General features: G+C 44.9%; 1 protein-coding gene across 2 annotated transcripts in view; it reads left to right on the forward strand.

Annotated features, from left to right (window-relative positions):
* Positions 1–3,727: 3,727 nt before the first annotated feature.
* Positions 3,728–19,465, forward strand: part of LOC121576988 (ankyrin repeat and BTB/POZ domain-containing protein BTBD11-B) — a 160,375-nt gene continuing 144,637 nt past the window's right edge. For both annotated transcript variants that reach the window (XM_041890643.2, XM_041890645.2), the window contains exon 1: positions 3,728–4,798. In XM_041890643.2, the coding sequence (XP_041746577.1) occupies positions 3,931–4,798 (868 nt within the window). In that variant the 5' untranslated portion in view covers positions 3,728–3,930. The remainder of the gene's footprint in view (positions 4,799–19,465) is intronic.

Here is a 19,465-nt window from a genome sequence, read left to right on the forward strand (position 1 = left end):
ATGTAGAATGTTTCCAGTTGAAATTAACTTTATTTGACAACGACTCCACCCAATGAGGTACGCGGATAGGAATGAACGAATCTGATTGGTCAATGTTACCAGTTACGTAAGGTTACCTCGCTCACTTTTCTGTAGGTGCTTACAACTATCTTCTGTTTTTTCCACAGGCATCATTTATACAAGGTAAATATCCACAAAACACAATGGTTTATGTTTAATCAGTTATTTACAGCTTACTTTAAACACCATAGTCGGATTATTGATTTTATTTAGGATGTTGTTGACAAAAATGTGTGCTGCCTGCCCGCGTCATGATAAATTACGCAGGACCCGGATGAACACATTATTTTCAAGTGTATCGGTAGGTCTAGTGGGCAACCCATCACCATCACACGTCTATGCATGTGATGAATTTCAAAAACTCTATTTTATGTATTGCGGTGAGACTATGTACCACTATGTATTTACGTTAAAATGCTATCATTTCTAAATGGATTCAAACCAAATAATGCCTATTGCCTAGATATTATGCATGCCTACCAATGCAGAATGTCAGATGAGATCAGATTTCAATCAACAACTTCTCAGCAATGATCATAAGGTAGCCTAAACACCTTAAAAGAAGCAACCAATTTTCAATGAGCGGAAAACAAATATTTACACTGTATTGCATTACTAGGGCCTACACTTTAATTACATTGTCCTGAAGCATGAGGGGTGAAAACATCATGTGGGTGATGATTGTGTGAAACAATTACATACTGTAGTAGTTTATTCATGGGACAAGGGATGGGTGGGTAGTTGGGTGAGGAAACATGCAGTTTGAATATCTAGACACTAAATTGTAACATGCAATAACAACACAACATCTTTAGTAGCATACATTAGGCTGCCTATTGTATAGTTGATCATCATTTTATCAAGGAAAGGTTCAGCGACAACATGACTGTGTGAACTTTGAATATGTAAAATAATAAGGGAATTACTTTATAGTAGCCTTCCTAGTCTGGAAATATATGGTGGGGCTAGATCTTTGACATAATGATTGAGTTTTGCAAACTGAGCACCAGGGTTCAGTGTTGCTCCAGGGATAAGCAGCATACAACTACAGTCAAATGTACCAACAATATTCTCCCGCAATCAAATTAAAATCAAATCAATGTTATTTGTCACATACACAGTTTACAGCAGGTATGAAAGGTGCAGCGAAATGCAATGTACTAGATCCTCAACAATGCAGTATATCATTCAATAACAATAATAACAATAAAATAACAATAAAACAATAAAAGAGTCAAGTAAAAAATAACAAGTAATAGAAGAGGTAGGATGCATAGTAATAATGGACTGAATTTACAAATAAAAAGTTTGTTGTGACTTGGTCATGCAGTGTAATAAATAGTATATAATACTCCTCTGTAGCTCAGCTGGTAGAGCACGGCGCTTGTAACGCCATGGTAGTGGGTTCGATCCCCGGGACCACCCATACACAAAAATGTATGCACGCATGACTGTAAGTCGCTTTGGATAAAAGCGTCTGCTAAATGGCATATTATTATATTATTATAAACAGCAGCATTGACTGTTATCTGTGTATGTGCCTTCAATCTCACAGAGGTCAACAGTGCCCCATATAAGGATGATTTAATGTTAGATGAGAAATAGGCTATGTCCCAATTATCTCTCTGTCCTCCCAAAGTGTGTGCCTGTTTACTTCCCCTCACTGATTTGAAAGGACATGACTGGTATAAGAAATATGGTGGAACATTTGTCTGGCTACCCATCCACATCGCTCCGGTCAACTGACACTTCTCCACGTTGAGTCTGGATTTTCCTCCCTCCCCGATGATTTCTAGAATGCGAAGACATTCTGACCGTTCTGATTGGTCCCAGAAACAGATGGGTTGGGCCAGAGCCGGCAAACATGATGATGTTAAAGACAGTACAGTATGAAAATAGGCTAAAACTGCTTCTCCAATAGAAATTCCGATCACACTTGTAGGCGATGTCATGGCGACGTTGGCTAGCTAAACTCATGCATAGAAACACGTCATTGTGTCTACCGGTCGTCTCGAGACAAACTGCGCATGTGCAGGCCATCAAATCAAAATGCACTCCTTTGATATAAAGTTGTTTTTAACGAAAATGAAAACGTGTCAGTTTGTCACTCATGATGTTGGAGTAATAACAACTTAAACCACTTAAGACATTGGCTTGAATCTAGGTTTTGCCTTTATATTTTGAGAAAATTAACAACCAAGGAAGAATTTTTCACTTCTCTCATTTACTTCTCAAACCTCGGGCTGGTCTGTTTGGTCTGTTTCGCAAGCGTTCCCTGAAGTCTCACGATGTTGGGCCTCTGGGTTTAGAAACTCTTTGATGACGTTATCAACTTTGACACACTGATTGGTTAGATTTGTTAGAGATGATCCAATCGCTGATGAATTTGTTTTGTACAACGCCCCTCATTTTGAAGTCCCACAAACGACTTCTAGAATGGCAGTTTCAGACTGAATGTATGTAGCGATCGATAGAGCAGCAGAATTAAATTCAGGGTGAGTCATCGGGCAAGTGGAACATCCCACTAGCTCATGCAGCAACCAATCCAATGCTTTTACATTTGTGGGAATGGACTCTTCAGGAGAAAGGAGATATTAAGATGCACCCAAAGCCATCTATGGCATAGGGCTATCAATCAGCTCAGGGACATTTTCTGTTGTTACACATGTTGACATAATATGTTATGTACATGGTCGCCAACCTCTCTCGCTCTCTCTCTCTTTCTCCCTCTCTCTCATACATGCAGTTTGTTTGTGCCTATAAAATTATAATTTTCAGCCTGTCAAAGACTCAATCCACACACACGCACGTGCGCACACACGCACATACACACACACACACACACACACAGTCAATCAAATGATGCATCTTTAGCATATGATGCAGTATAAGGTATGACCTTGACAAAGAATTCAGATGTCTTCCTTTCAATGAGCTCTAGCTATCTCCATGTAAGGGACAGGGACCACAGAGAGGGGATACATTATGCATGTCATCCATTATTAATATTCTTGAGTCATGTTACCATCATTGCTGCCAGAAAAAAATGTATAAGGGACTTTGCTATCCATAGCATGACACATTTGCTGCACTATGTGGATAACCACATTATCCAGTTTATCCAGTCCATTACAATCAGACCATTAGCCTTGATGTTTGACCTCATGTTCAAATTACAGCAAATTAAGGGACTGGGTGTGTTCCTCTGCCCAGGCTTTGCTGATGCATGCCAGATCTTACAACGCTTGGATAGGTATTTTAGGTATCAGCTACCCACATCATATGTTATAGCAATCTGTCAGTCGATGACACAGTCGATGAAGTGGCACGCAACCATTGGTTGATGCATGCAACATCTGAGCACGGGAAGTCGACCATAGCTTACTTTATGAAGTTATATTTTCCAATATAAGCTAACAAAAAATAAAGAATATTAGATGAATAATAATAAAGTAAGCAATATAAAGTAATAAATATAAAGGTACTTCATATAAACTCCTCGTATGGGCTATACATTGAACTGAGTAGCCTAATGTAAATGAAATTGTATGAGGCGGTCCTAATTCAAAAACTCAGTTATCCAGAGAGTGTATTGGCCGTTTAAAGCGCTCTATTCTCCATAGCCCCGCCTCCATCTATCAGGCTCTTACTGCGTAAAACACAGACCACTGTAGCTGCACGATGTGCTACGATGCAACGTCTTTGAAGTTTTAGTTTGAACTGAGGAATAACAAGTTGATGTTTTTTCACTGAAGGCAACAGGATAAAAGGTTATGGCTTTAATTGCATTCATTTAATTTAATTAGGCGACGTTGCGGGACGTTTTGTGCCATTAATTCCAAAGCCCTCTTTACAGAATGAGGTGCAGTTATGGCAAGGAGTAGTGATAAGTCAGTTACGAGGACCCTGGAGGATTTGACGCTTGATTCGGGTTATGGTGGAGCAGCGGACTCCTTCAGGTCTTCCAGTGCTTCGCTGTGCTGTTCCGAGGCACATATACAGTATGCGCATGGGGCGAATTTCTGGCATTTAACCGACTCCATGCACAGTCGACACAACAGCCTGGACACTGTCAACACCGTCCTGGTCGAAGACGCCGAGAACCTGGAGTGCTTCGGACAGTGCGCTAAACTACCCGAGCTAGAGGACGTGCCATGGAGCCTCGGGGAAGTAGAGAGCGCACTAAACAAGGACGAAGAGTTGAGGATGGGGGTCGTGTCACAGGAGATCCTGGCTAGGCTCTCGGTCCTCATCAGCCGTGCGCTCATGAGGGTCGCGAAGGAAGCGCAGCGCCTGAGTTTGCGCTATGCCAAATGCACCAAATATGAGATTCAAAGTGCCATAAAGGTTGTCATGTCTTGGACCGTCTCGGTGAACTGCATCACAGCGGCACTCAGTGCGTTGTCCATGTACAACATGAGCACTGAGGACAAGTTCAGCCGCGGAAAGTCGCTCCGGTGCGGACTCATTTTCAACGTGGGGAAGTTCTTCAGGTGGATGGTGGACAGCCGGGTTGCGGTGAGGATCCACGAGCACGCGGCCATCTACCTGACAGGGTGCATGGAGAGTCTTTTCCGAGAGGTGTACGCACGGGCACTGCGCAGCGCACTCGTGGAAAAAGATAACGGGATCCCTAAGTTCACTGTTGAGTCCCTCGAACAGGCCATCAACAACGACTCGGAGTTATGGGGGTTCCTGCAGCAATATCAACACCTCATTTGTGGGAAGAATGCGAGTGGTAAGTTGTGTACCTGACAAGTTCTGTGACGCACCAACCTTGCGCGTAATTCTAATGTATTATTTGTTGTTGTGCCAAAAACACAGTGAAGTAATATCACCGGCTCTAATATAGTCATGATCAAGTTAGCGGTTCACTCTCGCATACAACATTTCCGATGGACAGGGATGGAGGGATAATCACGACCTCACATATCCCCTCTGAATTATGTATTTGTTCCCGTGTCTGTCTGACGTGGGAGGATCATCCTGTGTCCTGGGTAACCTTATTGTTGAGTTACTGTATTCAAATGTCCTATGCTGACGTACAAGCATAGAGGGGTCCCAACAGACACTGACATCACATGCATGTTTCTCAAACTAAAGAAATTCACATTTCAACGTAAGCTCTTGCTCATCCATGCAGCAATATATTTCATCAGTTATAATCTAATGTAATAATAACCTAATGTAATAACATGCTTTATTACATCTGTGATATATGCATTCAAAGTGCTTCTGTGGCTCCATACTTCAACAAGTTTATGTAATACAGAGCCCCAGGGCAAGTGTTATCATGGGTTATTCTGAGTGATGTGAATGGGACTGAGTTGAAGACACAGAGGAGAGGTCCCTACTGATGCTGTTTGAAAGAGAGCTGAGGGGTAGGAGAAAGAGGACATGTCAAATGGCTCAATGTGCTGCCAATGGTGAAAAAGGTGGTGGCTCCTAAAACCAAACAATCTTTCCTTAGCACATCATCACACCCATTGCAATTGCGACAAGAGAAGACCTCAAATGCACTGTGGCCTAACTGTAGAAGGTTATATAGCCTACCTCACAGCGTTCTCATTTCCAATCTGTAACGATATATAAAATATCTGTGTGCTGGTTGACCTTTTTTCCCAATGCTAACCGGAGCCCCTCATATTGTTCCAGCCATTCTCTCTCTGCCTAGGAGGAGTAATTGGGGTGATTTTTCCAGTATTATGGTAACGTTGGGCTCTCTCTTAGACTCAGTATGCATATCTTTATAGCATCTCTAATGCAACCATAGCTATTTTCCTTCGCTGGTGATTTTCATAAACAGAAATCCAAATCCATTGTGGTGATTAAATATCCCTGTTTCTTTTGCACTTAGTATGACTCCCCCTCCCTGTCCCCTCCTCCCACTCCCCTCTTCATCCATCCCCTCCTCCCTTTCTCTCTAAAGCCATAGAGTGGCCCCCTGTGCTGGCAGAGTGGGCTCCTTGGTCAGAGACACCTGTTTTGACACCTGTTTTGCAAGTGTATTTGTTATAGGGACCAGTGTTCTTCCTGACCATGCGATCTGATCAGGAAAAACTCTGGGCCTTATAGGCTAAGGTCTCAGAGGCCCTTGTCAGGTCATGTGGTCAGTAAATACTACTAGAACCTAGTTTTAGTTAACACCTTACTATTCAAATGTCCTAGATCAAGAGAGCAGCATGTTATAGCAAAATAAAATAGCTATCATAAAGAGCTATTATTATACAATCCTCTACATTTCCCACTTTCCAGTATGAAATAAAGGTGTATTAATGTACTGTATGTGGTAAGCATTTTATGTCATGGGAGCCATGGGAACACAACAGGGTCCATTACCCCTACCACACACTACTTCTGCTTACACAAATATCTTCCTCCTATTCCTTCCCCCTGTTCTCACGTATACTGAGCTACTACCCACTGGGCACAGATGTCAGTTCAGAGTTTAGTTTTCAACAAAAATTGTCACCATGTCATTGGATTTAGGTTGGGTGAAAAAAGTTGGGTGAAAAAAATACAAAATGCCCTCACGTTGATGGCTTTTTGCAAATCCAAAAATAATTGCCCAGTGGGTAGTTGTTCTCCATTGGCACATTAGGTATATGGCAACCCTTGCCCTCCCCTCCGACCAGCCTGGTCTCATAGACTAAACATAACATAGTAATTGTAAATCCAGGACACTCTAATTAGTATGATATGTTACATTTGGTATGTTTACATAAGACAGGTTACTTAAGGCAAAAACGAATAGGGTGCTTGATCGGGGTGAATGGGTAGGCGTATAAAACGAATGTCTAGCAACCCAAAGGTTGCGTGTTCGAATCTCATCATTGAAAACTTTTGCATTTGAGCTAATTAGCAACTTTGTAAATACTTGCTACTTTTTGCTACTTTAACCTAACTCCTAACCTTAACCCTAACCTTAACACCTAGCCTAGCTAGCGTTAGCCACCTAGCTAACGTTAGCGTTAGCTGCCTAGATAACTAGCTAACGTTATCCACAACAAATTGTAATTCGTAACATATCATGCGTTTTGCAAATCTGTAATTTATTGTACGAATTGCAATTCATAACATTTCATATAAATTGCAGTTCATAACATATCATATGAAATGGATGGACATCCACAAATTAATACATACCTTACGAAGCGTAGAATAGCCTACTAATTGGAGTGTCCCTGACTTACGTTTACAATGTTATGTCTACCCATGAGTTAACGTTGCTCCCACACACGAGGCAGCTACTGCCTCGGTATTCTGCTCAGGTGTTGGGTTCCCCTCTCTGCCTGTGGTATCCTGTCAAATTGTTCTGAGAACATTAAGAATCAACGTTCTTCTATTGGAATTTCAGGACTTTAGCATAACGTTTCCTACAGGTTTCCTCATGGTTCTATTTAAAGTCATGTTCAAATCAAATCAAATCAAATGTTATTGGTCACATACATGTGTTTAGCATGTGTTATTGCGGGTGTAGCAAAATGCTTGTGCTTCTAGCTGTGACAGTGCAGTAATATCTAACAAATAATATCTAACAATTTCACAACATATACCCAATACACACAAATCTAAGTAAGGAATGAATTAAGAATATATACACTACCGGCCAAAAGTTTTAGAACACCTACTCATTAAAGGGTTTTTCTTTATTTTTTACTATTTTCTACATTGTAGAATAATAGTGAAGACATCAACACTGTGAAATAACACATATGGAATCAGGTAGGAACAAAAAAGTGTTAAACAAATCAAAATATATTTTATATTTGAGATTCTTCAAATAGCCACCCTTTGCCTTGATGACAGCTTTGCACACTCTTGGCATTCTCTCAACCAGCTTCATGAGGTAGTCACCTGGAATGCATTTCAATTAACAGGTGTGCCTTCTTAAATGTTAATTGGTGGAATTTCTTTCCTTCTTAATGCATTTGAGCCAATCAGTTGTTTTGTGACAAGGTAGGGGTGGTATACAGAAGATAGCCCTATTTAGTAAAAGACCAAGTCCATATTATGGCAAGAACAGCTCAAATAAGCAAAGAGAAACGACAGTCCATCATTACTTTAAGACGTGAAGATCCGTCAATACGGACAATTTCAAGAACTTTGAAAGTTTCTTCAAGTGCAGTTGCAAAAACCATCAAGCGCTATGATGAAACTGGCTCTCATGGGGACCGCCATAGGAATGGAAGACCCAGAGTTACCTCTGCTGCAGAGGATAAGTTCATTAAAGTTACCAGCCTCAGAAATTGCAGCCCAAATAAATGCTTCACAGAGTTCAAGTAACAGACACATCTCAACATCAACTGTTCAGCGGAGACTGTGTGAATCAGGCCTTCATGGTCGAATTGGTGCAAAGAAACCACTACTAAAGGACACCAATAAGAAGAAGAGACTTGCTTAGGCCAAGAAACACGAGCAATGGACATTAGACCGGTGGAAATGTGTCCTTTGGTCTGGAGTCCAAATTTGAGATTTTTGGTTCCAATCGCCGTGTCTTTGTGAGACGCAGTGTTGGTGAACGGATGATCTCCACATGTGTATTTCCCACCGTAAAGCATGGAGGAGGAGGTGTTATGGTGTGGGGGTGCTTTGCTTGTGTCACTGTTGGTGATTTATTTAACCAGCATGGCTACCACAGCATTCTGCAGTGATACGCAATCCCATCTTGTTTGGGCTTAGTGGGACTTTCATTTGTTTTTCAACAGCACAATGACCCAACACACCTCCAGGCTGTGTAAGGGCTATTTTACGAAGAAGGAGAGTGATGGAGTGCTGCATCAGATGACCTGGCCTCCACAATCCCCCGACCTCAACCCAATTGAGATGGTTTGGGATGAGTTGGACCGCAGAGTGAAGGAAAAGCAGCCAACAAGTGCTCAGCATATGTGGGAACTCCTTCAAGACTGTTGGAAAAGCATTCCAGGTGAAGCTGGTTGAGAGAATGCCAAGAGTGTGCAAAGCTGTCATCAATGCAAAGGGAGGCTATTTGTAGAATCTCAAATATAAAATATATTTTGATTTGTTTAACACTTTTTTGGTTACTACATGATTCCATATGTGTTATTTCATAGTTTTGATGTCTTCACTATTATTCTACAATGTAGAAAATAGTAAAAATAAAGAAAAACTCTTGAATGAGTAGGTGTTCTAAAACTTTGACCGGTGGTGCAGACCGCACCACCCTGAGGTGGAGAGCCTTGCAGTTGCGGGCGGTGCAGTTGCCGTACCAGGCGGTGATACAGCCCGAAAGGATTCTCTCAATTGGCATCTGTAAAAGTTTGTTTGGGTTCTAGGTGCCAAGCCAAATTTCTTTAGCCTCCTGAGGTTGAAGTGGCTCTGTTGCGCCTTCTGCACCACGCTGTCTGTGTGGGTGGTCCTTTTCAGTTTGTTAGTGATGTGTATGCGAAGGAACTTGAAGCTTTCCACCTTCTCCACTGCGGTCCCGTCGATGTGGATAGGGGGGTGCACCCTCTGCTGTTTCCTGAAGTCCACGAACAGGAAACAGCAGAGGGTGCACCACACTATCCCCTAACATCTTCTTTGTTTTGTTGACGTTGAGTGAGAGGTTATTTTCCTGGCACCACACTCCCAGAGCCCTCACCTCCTCCCTGTAGGCTGTATCGTCATTGTTGGTAATCAATCCTACTACTGTTGTGTCGTCTGCAAACTTGATGATTGAGTTGGAGGCGTGCTTGGCCATGCAGTCATGGGTGAACAGGGAGAACAGGAGTAGGCTGAGCACGCACCCTTGTGGGGCCCCAGTGTTGAGGATCAGCGAAGTGGAGGTGTTGTTTGTGGTCCTCTGTAGCTCAGCTGGTAGAGCACGGCTCTTGTAACGCCAAGGTAGTGGGTTCGATCCCTGGGACCACCCATACACAAAAATGTATGCATGCCTGACTGTAAGTCGCTTTGGATAAAAGCGTCTGCTAAATGGCATATTATTATTTGTTTCCTACCTTCACTACTTGGAGACGGGCCGTCAGGAAGTCCAGGACCCAGTTGGTACAGGGTGGGGTTCAGACCCAGGGCCACGAGCTTAATGATGAGCTTGGAGGGTACTATGGTGTTGAATGCTGAGCTATAGTCAATGAACAGCATTCTTACATAGGTATTCCTCTTGTCCAGATGGGATAGGGCAGTGTGCAGAGTGATGGCAATTGCATCGTCTGTGGATCTATTGGGGCGGTAAGCAAATTGAAGTGGATCTAGTGTGGCAGGTAAGGTGGAGGTGATATGATCCTTGACTAGTCTCTCAAAGCACTTCATGATGACAGAGTGCTACGGGGCGATAGTCGTTTAGTTCAGTTACCTTTGCTTTCTTGGGTACAGGAACAATGGTGTCCATCTTGAAGCATGTGGGGACAGCAGACTGGGATAGGGAGTGATTGAATATGCCTGTAAACACATCAGCCAGCTGGTCTGCGCATGCTCTGAGGACGCAGCTAGGGATGCCGTCTGGGCCGGCTGGTTTTCCTTTTGTAGTCCGTGATTGTCTGTAGACCCTGCCACATACGTCTCGTGTCTGAGCCGTTGAATTGCGACTCCACTTTGTCTCTATACTGACGTTTTGCTTGTTTGATTGCCTTGCGGAGTGAATAACTACACTGTTTGTATTCTGCCAAATTCCTAGTCAACTTGCCATGGTTAAATGCAGTGGTTCGCGCTTTCAGTTTCGCGTGAATGCTGCCATCTATCCACAGTTTCTGGTTAGGGTAGGTTTTAATAGTCACAGTGGGTACGACATCTCCTATACACTTCCTGATAAACTCAGTTACCGTATCAGTTGTGATGTCACGAGAGGCTGTGTCCTGGAGGGACGTTACATCCCCCTGAGGTGGCTGCAAACCCAGACAGCTATGGCTCCATCTGCTGGTATGGTCGGGAACTCCACCCCTCTATGGCCAATCTTCCCACGCAGCTGAAACAAATGAGGAGCTGATGAGCTGAAGGTTTGGGAAGGGAAGAGACACAGTCTCCAACCTGGGCTCTCTGGAGGACAAGAGTGCTGCACGTCCACTTCCATGAGGAATATAAGGATTTGGAGATACTTACCTTTGGAAAAATACTCACCTTTGGATATATGCACCTGTGGAAATACGTGAGAGACATTTGGAAGGACTTTTTGCTGGGTTGGCCACTAGCTGCAACGTGGACTACAGTAAGGCTGGGGAAAAGTTATCTGAGCGAGTGAGAATTATGATTTTGGATGTGGAAGAGACATCCCTGAACTGTTAACCCTTAAAGAGCCACAAGAGAACAGAATTTTGTTATATTTTCGTTAATTTCCCAAGACCTATAATAAAATCCTTGTTTTGTTTGAACCTTGTCTCCTTGCACTACTTGAGCAATCCCGCTGGAAGCTGTGTAGCCTCTCGTGACGTCAGAGATGGTGGAGAATACGGGCACGCTCAAGCTGCAATAGTGCATGTCAGAGGAGGATACCCGAAGGTTTGATCACCCAGTTTTCCAGAGTTGGCCGTAGGTCCCCGCCGACTGAAATGGAGGACATATTGAAAGCCCTTGTTGCTGGCCAGTAAGCCCAGATGCAAGCAAACGTGGCTCTCTTGGAGGAGCAAAAGAAAGCCAACCTTCTGAAGGCAGAGGAATTGCAGTTGCAGAGACAGAGGGTGGTCCAAAATACCCGCCTCAATAAAGGCAAGTGACTTTATATCTAAGATGGGAGCTACCGATGACATTGAGGCATACCTGCATGCATTTGAGGCCACGGCCACTAGGGGAAGCCTGGCCCAAGCAACAGTGGGTTGGTCTGTTAGCCCCCTTTCTAACCGGGAATCGCTGAATGCTGTCCGGGACCTGGGCCCTGACCAGGTTACTGACTATGATGCCCTGAAGTCTGAGATCCACAGCAGATATGGACTCACAAAGTTTGGTATGGCCCAGCGCTTTCACAGCTGGACCTTCCAACCAGACCAACCTCCTCGGGCGAAGATGCATGAACTTGTCCGAACCGCAAGGAAATGGCTGGATCCGCAGAGGAATACAGCAGCGGCGGTGGTGGAGGCCGTTGTGGTGGATCGTTACCTACGCGCCCTGCCTTATGAGGCAAAACGGTTCATCAGTCAACAGGCCTTGACCACGGCTGATCTGACCGTGGAAGCTGTGGAAAAGTACCAGGCCACAGCGGAGATGCTGAATGCTTCCGAAAAGACCCCAGGAGTGCGGCCCCACCACAAATGGGAAGAACCCGTCCAAAGGACCCCAAGGTCTCGAACCCAGCCACGTCAGGATTCATCCCGGCCCAGGGGGAGCCAGAAACCAGGCGGGTCCAAGAAGAGTACACCAGGAGGGGGGAAACTCGACAGTGTTACCGGTGTGGGGAGATGGGACATATCTCCTGGCAGTGTGGGAAACCAGCCGATGAACCTATGCCCACGCGGAGTCCTCCAGCTCAGCACCCACACACCGTTTGCCTCGCTCTTGGGAGTCGAGATGGCGGCCCAGATCGACCCCCCACCTGCCCGGTAACTGTGAATCACCATGATGTGGAGGCCTTACTGGATTCTGGTAGCCGGGCCACCCTGGTGCGTAAGGATTGGTGGGCCCAACGTGTCTGACCCGGGGAAAGTCCTCCCAGTTTCCTGTGTCCATGGGGACACCAGAGAATACCCCATTACTGAACTTACAATGACCAGCACACGGGGAACCATACACACGACGGCGGGGGTGGTTGATTCCCTCCCCGTCCCTGTTCTAATTGGACGAGACTGCCCAGCCTTTTACCCACTCTGGAGAGAGTCTCAGGAGAGGATAACCCGAGTACCTCGGAAACGGAGAGGCAAGACTCATCCTGGGAAGGCTCCGGTGCAATCCTCCGAGTTACTCACTCCGCCCGGGCTCTGATAGGGATGGCAGGTGCCCAGACCGACACAGAGACGGGGAGCTACAGAATCTGGACAAAGAACTGTCTGGTCTGGAAGGGGACCGCTGAGAGGTATCGTTTGTTAAAGCAACAGTTAGACATGAAGACAGAAGAGTTAGATATCCTCCAGGCTAAACTCCAACAGAGCTCCTTCCCTAAGCAACAGGAGGAGCTGGAGAGGCTGCGCAGGACCATCGAGGAGTGTGAGGAGACCCTGCGCAGTAGTAAGGAGGTCCAGAAGAAGGCAGAGGAGAAGTACAAGGTGTTGGAGAACAAGATGAAGAATGCGGAGGCAGAGAGAGAGAAGGAACTGAAAGCTGCTCAACAGAAGCTAAACTCTGCTAAAACCAAGGCTGATGTTCAGTAAGAAACTCAAGGAGAGACAACAGGAGGCTGAGTCCCTGGTCCTAGAGGTGGAGGAGTTGAAGAGAGAGCAGGCTGGCAAGCACCACGGCAATGCGGACGCCCTCTCCCGGCGTGATGCCTTCTTCGCTGCCTTTACCCGACGAGGACGTCGGTCCCGAGGAGGGGGATGTGTGATGTCACGAGAGGCTTGTGTCCTGGAGGGACGTTACATCCCCCCTGAGGGGCTGCAAACCCAGACAGCTATGGCTCCATCTGCTGGTATGGTCGGGAACTCCACCCTCTGTGGCCAATCTTCCCACGCAGCTGAAACAAATGAGGAGCTGATGAGCTGAAGGTTTGGGAAGGGAAGAGACACAGTCTCCAACCGGGCTCTCGAGGACAAGAGTGCTGCACGTCCTGAATTAAACAGTGTATTCGTCTAAATTATTTTCGCAAGCTACCCGGAACATATCCCAGTCTGTGTGATCAAAACAATCCTGAAGCGTGGATTCCGATTGGTCAGACCAGCGTTGGATAGTCCTTAGCACAGGTACTTCCTGTTTGAGTTTCTGCTTATAGGACGGGAGAAGAAAAATGGAGTCGTGGTCAGATTTGCCGAAAGGAGGGCGGGGGAGGGCCTTGTAAGCATCCCGGAAGTTTGAATAACAGTTGTCGAGTGTTTTAGCACGAGTACTACAGTCGATATGTTGATAGAACTTCGGCAGCCTAGTCCTCAAATTTGGTTTGTTAAAATCCCCAGCTACAATAAATGCAGCCTCAGGATATGTGGTTTCCAGTTTGCATAAAGTCCAGTGAAGTTCTTTGAGGGCCGTCGTGGTATCGGCTTGAGGGGGGATATAAACGGCCATGGCTATAATGGAGGACACATTCAAATTGTTCCGAGAATGTTCCATAAAAAACACAAGAAAACTTTAGTAACGTTCAGAGAACATTCTAATAATGTTATTTAAAAATATATATACTGAACAAAAATATAAACGCAACATGTAAAGTGTTGGTCCCATGTTTCAAGAGCTGAAATAAAAGATCCCAGAACATTTCCATACGCACAAAAAGCTTATTTCTCTCAAATTCTGCTCACACATTTGTTTACATCCCTGTCAGTGAGCAATTCTCCCTTTCCAATATAATCCAGGCACCTGACAGGTGTGGCATATCAAGAAGCTGATTAAACACTTGATGATTCACCAAGGAGATGGCTGTGGAGGTGAGTCGTGCCCTGTCCCATAGGGATCCTAACCTGGTCCTGAGCTCAGCCTTCAAGCTATGCATCACACAGAGAGACCTGGCTTCACTACAGGAGGGGAGCTGGCTCAACGATGAGGTGATTAACTTCTACCTGTCCCTAGTGATGGCTCGTAGCAGTAGTGAAGGGCGAGGGCTGAAGGTCTACTCCTTCAGTACTTTCTTCTTCCCCAAACTACACGGTGGAGGGGGGCACGCCGCCGTGAAGCGATGGACCAAAGCTGTGGACCTCTTCCAGTATGACATCATCCTGGTTCCGCTGCACTTGGGAGTCCACTGGTCACTGGCTGTGATAAACTTTAACTCCAGGACCTTGAGGTCCTATGACTCTATGGGACAGAGACATGATGACATCTGCAGCCTCTTACTGCTGTACCTGAGTGAGGAGCACAAGGCCAGGAAGGACCAAGATCTGGACGTGTGCAAGTGGACAGTGGGCAGCTTGAGGGCCAGCGAGATCCCTCAGCAGAAGAATGGCAGTGACTGTGGAGTGTTTGCCTGTAAATATGCCGACTACATCGCCCAGGGGCGGCCTCTCAACTTCCGACAGTGTCACATGTCCCTGTTCAGGAAGCTGATGATCTGGGAGATTCTCAACCAGAGGCTTCTGTAGGACTACACAAAAAGAAATGACAGCTACGCAACTGCAAAACAACCATTACAACAGAAGTGATAACAAGCAACTACAACAGTCACGACTACTACACAGCCTCCAAACTAGAAGTGATAACAAGCAACTACAACAGTCACGACTACTACACAGCCTCCAAACTACAACAGGAAGGACAACTACAGCGAACAGCTAGAAGCACAAAAGCAATAAAAAAGATGACTTAAAGGACCAAAGCTATGGACCACAGAATGACCTCTTACCCTCTGACAGTGGGTAGAAGTGCAGTCCTTATAGTGAAGACAGGGTGGATGCTCTCCGAAGCATAGACGTTACAAAGGGATGGTTTTGAATTGAAGTGCCTTGGACTACAGAGGGAGTCTGTCTTTCATACTTCTAGATAACACTAGATGGGGAATCAGGTGGCGAATCGCATCTCTGCATGTCTGGCAGACATATCAGTATGGATGACGGATCACCACCTCAAGCTGAACCTTGGCAAGACGGAGCTGCTCTTCCTCCCGGGGAAGGACTGCCTGTTCCATGATCTCGCCATCACGGTTGACAACTCCGTTGTGTCCTCCTCCCAGAGTGCGAAGAGCCTTGGCGTGACCCTGGACAACACCCTGTCGTTCTCCGCTAACATCAAGGCGGTGACCCGATCCTGTAGGTTCATGCTCTACAACATTCGGAGAGTACGACCCTGCCTTACACAGGAAGCGGCACAGGTCCTAATCCAGGCACTTGTCATCTCCCGTCTGGATTACTGCAACTCGCTGTTGGCTGGGCTCCCTGCCTGTGCCATTAAACCCCTACAACTCATCCAGAATGCCGCAGCCCGTCTGGTGTTCAACCTTCCCAGTTCTCTCACGTCACCCCGCTCCTCCGCACACTCCACTGGCTTCCAGTTGAAGCTCGCATCTGCTACAAGACCATGGTGCTTGCCTACGGAGCTGTGAGGGGAACGGCACCTCCGTACCTTCATCAGTCCCTACACCCAAACGAGGGCATTGCGTTCATCCACCTCTGGCCTGCTGGCTCCCCTTCCTCTGCGGAAGCATAGTTCCCGCTCAGCCCAGTCAAAACTGTTCGCTGCTCTGGCACCCCAATGGTGGAACAAGCTCCCTCACGACGCCAGGACAGCGGAGTCACTCACCACCTTCCGGAGACATTTGAAACCCCACCTCTTTAAGGAATACCTGGGATAGGATAAAGTAATCCTTCTACCCCCCCCTTACACCAACCCAAACCCCAACCCCCCAAAAAAAAAAAAAAAAAACATTGTAAAGTGGTGATCCCACTGGCTATAAGGTGAATGCACCTAGTTGTAAGGCGCTCTGGATAAGAGCGTCTGCTAAATGACGTAAATGTAAATGTAAATGATTTCACAGGTGCACCTTGTGCTGGGGACAATAAAAGGCCACTCTAAAATGTGCAGTTTTGTCAAACAACACAATGCCACAGATGTCTCAAGTTTTGAGGGCGCGTGCAATTGGCATGTTGACTGCAGGAATGCCCACCAGAGCTGTTGCCAGAAAAATTAATGTTCATTTCTTTACCATAAGCCGCCTACAACGTCGTTTTAGAGAATTTGTCAGTACGTCCAACCGGCCTCACAACCGCCTACAACGTGTAACCACACCAGCCCAGGACCTCCAGATCCATCCTTTTCACCTGTGAGAGCGTCTGAGACCAGCCACCTGGACAGCTGATGAAAATGGGTTTGCACAACCAAAGAATTTCTGCACAAACTGTCCCAAACAGTCTCAGGGAAGCTCATCTGCATGCTCGTCGTCCTCACCAGGGTCTTGATCTGACTGCAGTTTTGCGTCGTAACCGACTTCAGTGGGAAAATGCTCACCTTCGATGCCACTGGCATGCTGGAGAAGTGTGCTCTTCATGGATGAATCCCAGTTTCAACTGTACCGGACAGATGGCAGACAGTGTCAATGGCGTCGTGTGGGCAAGCGGTTTGCTGATGTCAACGTTGTGAACAGAGTGCCCCATGGGGGTGGTGTTATTATGGTATGGGCAGGCATAAGCTACGGACAACGAACACAATTGCATTTTATTGATGGCAATTTGAATGCACAGAGATACCTGACGAGATCCTGAGGCCCATTGTCGTGCCATTCATCCTCCGCCATCACCTCATGTTTCAGCATGATACTGCATGGCCCCATGTTGTAAGGATCTATAAACAATTCCTGGAAGCTGAAAATGTCCCAGTTCTTCCATGGCCTGCATACTCACCAGACATGTCACCCATTGAGCATGTTTGGGAAACTCTGGATGAACATGTACGACAGCGTGTTCCAGTTCCCGCCAGTATCCAGCAACTTAGCACAGCCATTGAAGAGGAGTGGGACAACATTCCACAGGCTACAATCAACAGCAGATCAACTCTATGTGAAGGAGATGTGTCGCGCAGCATGAGGCAAATGGTAGTCACACCAGATACTGACTGGTTTTCTGATCCACGCCCTACCTTTTTAAAAAAAAGTATCTGTGACCAACAGATGCATATCTGTATTCCCAGTCATGTGAAATCCATAGATTAGGGCCTAATGAATTTATTTCAATTGACAGATTTCCTTATATGAACTGTAACTCAGTAAAATCTTTGAAATTGTTGCATTTATATTTTTGTTCAGTGTACATTACGTTCTCAGCATCAACAAAACACTCTCTCACTTTCAGTTATTTGAAAAAGAAATAATCTCCCAAATGTCACTATTTCTAAAACAAGCCATAGAAAGTTGGTTGCAATTTCAATTTAATCCTCCAGAAACGACAGAACAAATAATGCAACAAATATTGTGATTAAATTCAAATATACTAATTGACAAAAAACCTTTATTTTTTGACAGAATGTTTAAAAAAGGTATAATCTTCGTAAATGATATCATCGGTAGGACTGGTGGAGTTATGTCGCACATGCAGCTAACAAAAACAATGGAAATGTCTGCTCTACCCAAAATTACAACCAAATAATTGCAGCCTTACCGCAAAAGTGGAAGAGGAAAGTTGAAGGGGGAGAAAGTAAGGAACTTGTCTGTCGGCCTTGCATTAAAGAACATAATTGGTTAAGGAAAACTGTGATAAATAAAAAAGTATATCAGTTTCACTTAAGGACCAAAGGATTGACAGCCGTCCCATATACATTGCAAAATAGTTGGGAAGAGATCTTTGACGTACCGATCCCAATGAGAATAGAAAGGTTCAGAACTTTTGTAAAACATCACAGTACGGTTGAAATATATATGGCAAATAGAAATCCTATATGGATGGTGTTAAGAGATAGATGGGAGGTATTGAATAGAGTTGAAGGATGGGACTAATAACAAATAACAACAAATAATAACAAAGATAGCTAATAATGTAAGCATACTGTGTCCATAATAAGTATATAGGTTGTATGTTGGGAGCTTTTGGGAAAGAGCACAGTTAGAAAGATATGGCATTTAGAAGCAAACCGGATGGACATCATGAAAATGATCGGAGAGGTTGAGAGTAGAAGAAGTTCAGGAGCAAAAAAAATAAAAAAATATATATATATATATATATATAGAATTATTGTAAAATTAACTCTGTCCATAAGGTGTAGATAGTAAGTATAGACCGGAAGTAGAGGCCTGGGCGTTGTTGTTCACTAATTTACTCCAAGTAGGGAAAGGATGGTGGGGTTGAAAAGTAATAAAGGGGAATATATATATAAAAAATAAAAATAAACATGGGGGATTGGAAGTGATGCAGACAATTACATTGATAGAAGATACAATCTATCTGCAATATTAAGCTGATCCATTCCCCCCCCAAAAAAACTCTATCCTCTATCTTGTTAAGCGTGTTCAGTTGTGTTGGCCAAACCCACTAATTGGCCACACCTGATCTTAATGAGTGCTTGTTTCCTTTGAAATGGGGTCTGTTTGAATAGACTAAAATGAACAGCTTTGTATGCGTAAAAAAAAACATGGCACTCTAGCTCCATGCTGGTGGCGCAGTGGACTAATTCCATGGATAGAGAACAGAAGTTTATAGGTTTGAATCTCACAATAAAAAAGAAATGTGTTTGCATGATTAATGCCTAAGCTAAGGAAGTGTCACGCTCGTCGGGAAGAGAGGACCAAGGCGCAGCGTTGAAGGTGAACATATTTATTAAATAGAGTAAACACCCGAACAAAACAACAAACGATACGTGCAGTCCTACGGTACAAACCAAAAGGAACAAGATCCCACAACCACTGTGGGAAAACAGCCTGTCTAAATGTGGTTCCCAATCAGAGACAACCAGCAACAGC

This window comes from Coregonus clupeaformis, chromosome 11, assembly GCF_020615455.1.
Source record: "Coregonus clupeaformis isolate EN_2021a chromosome 11, ASM2061545v1, whole genome shotgun sequence".
Lineage (NCBI taxonomy): Eukaryota > Metazoa > Chordata > Actinopteri > Salmoniformes > Salmonidae > Coregonus > Coregonus clupeaformis.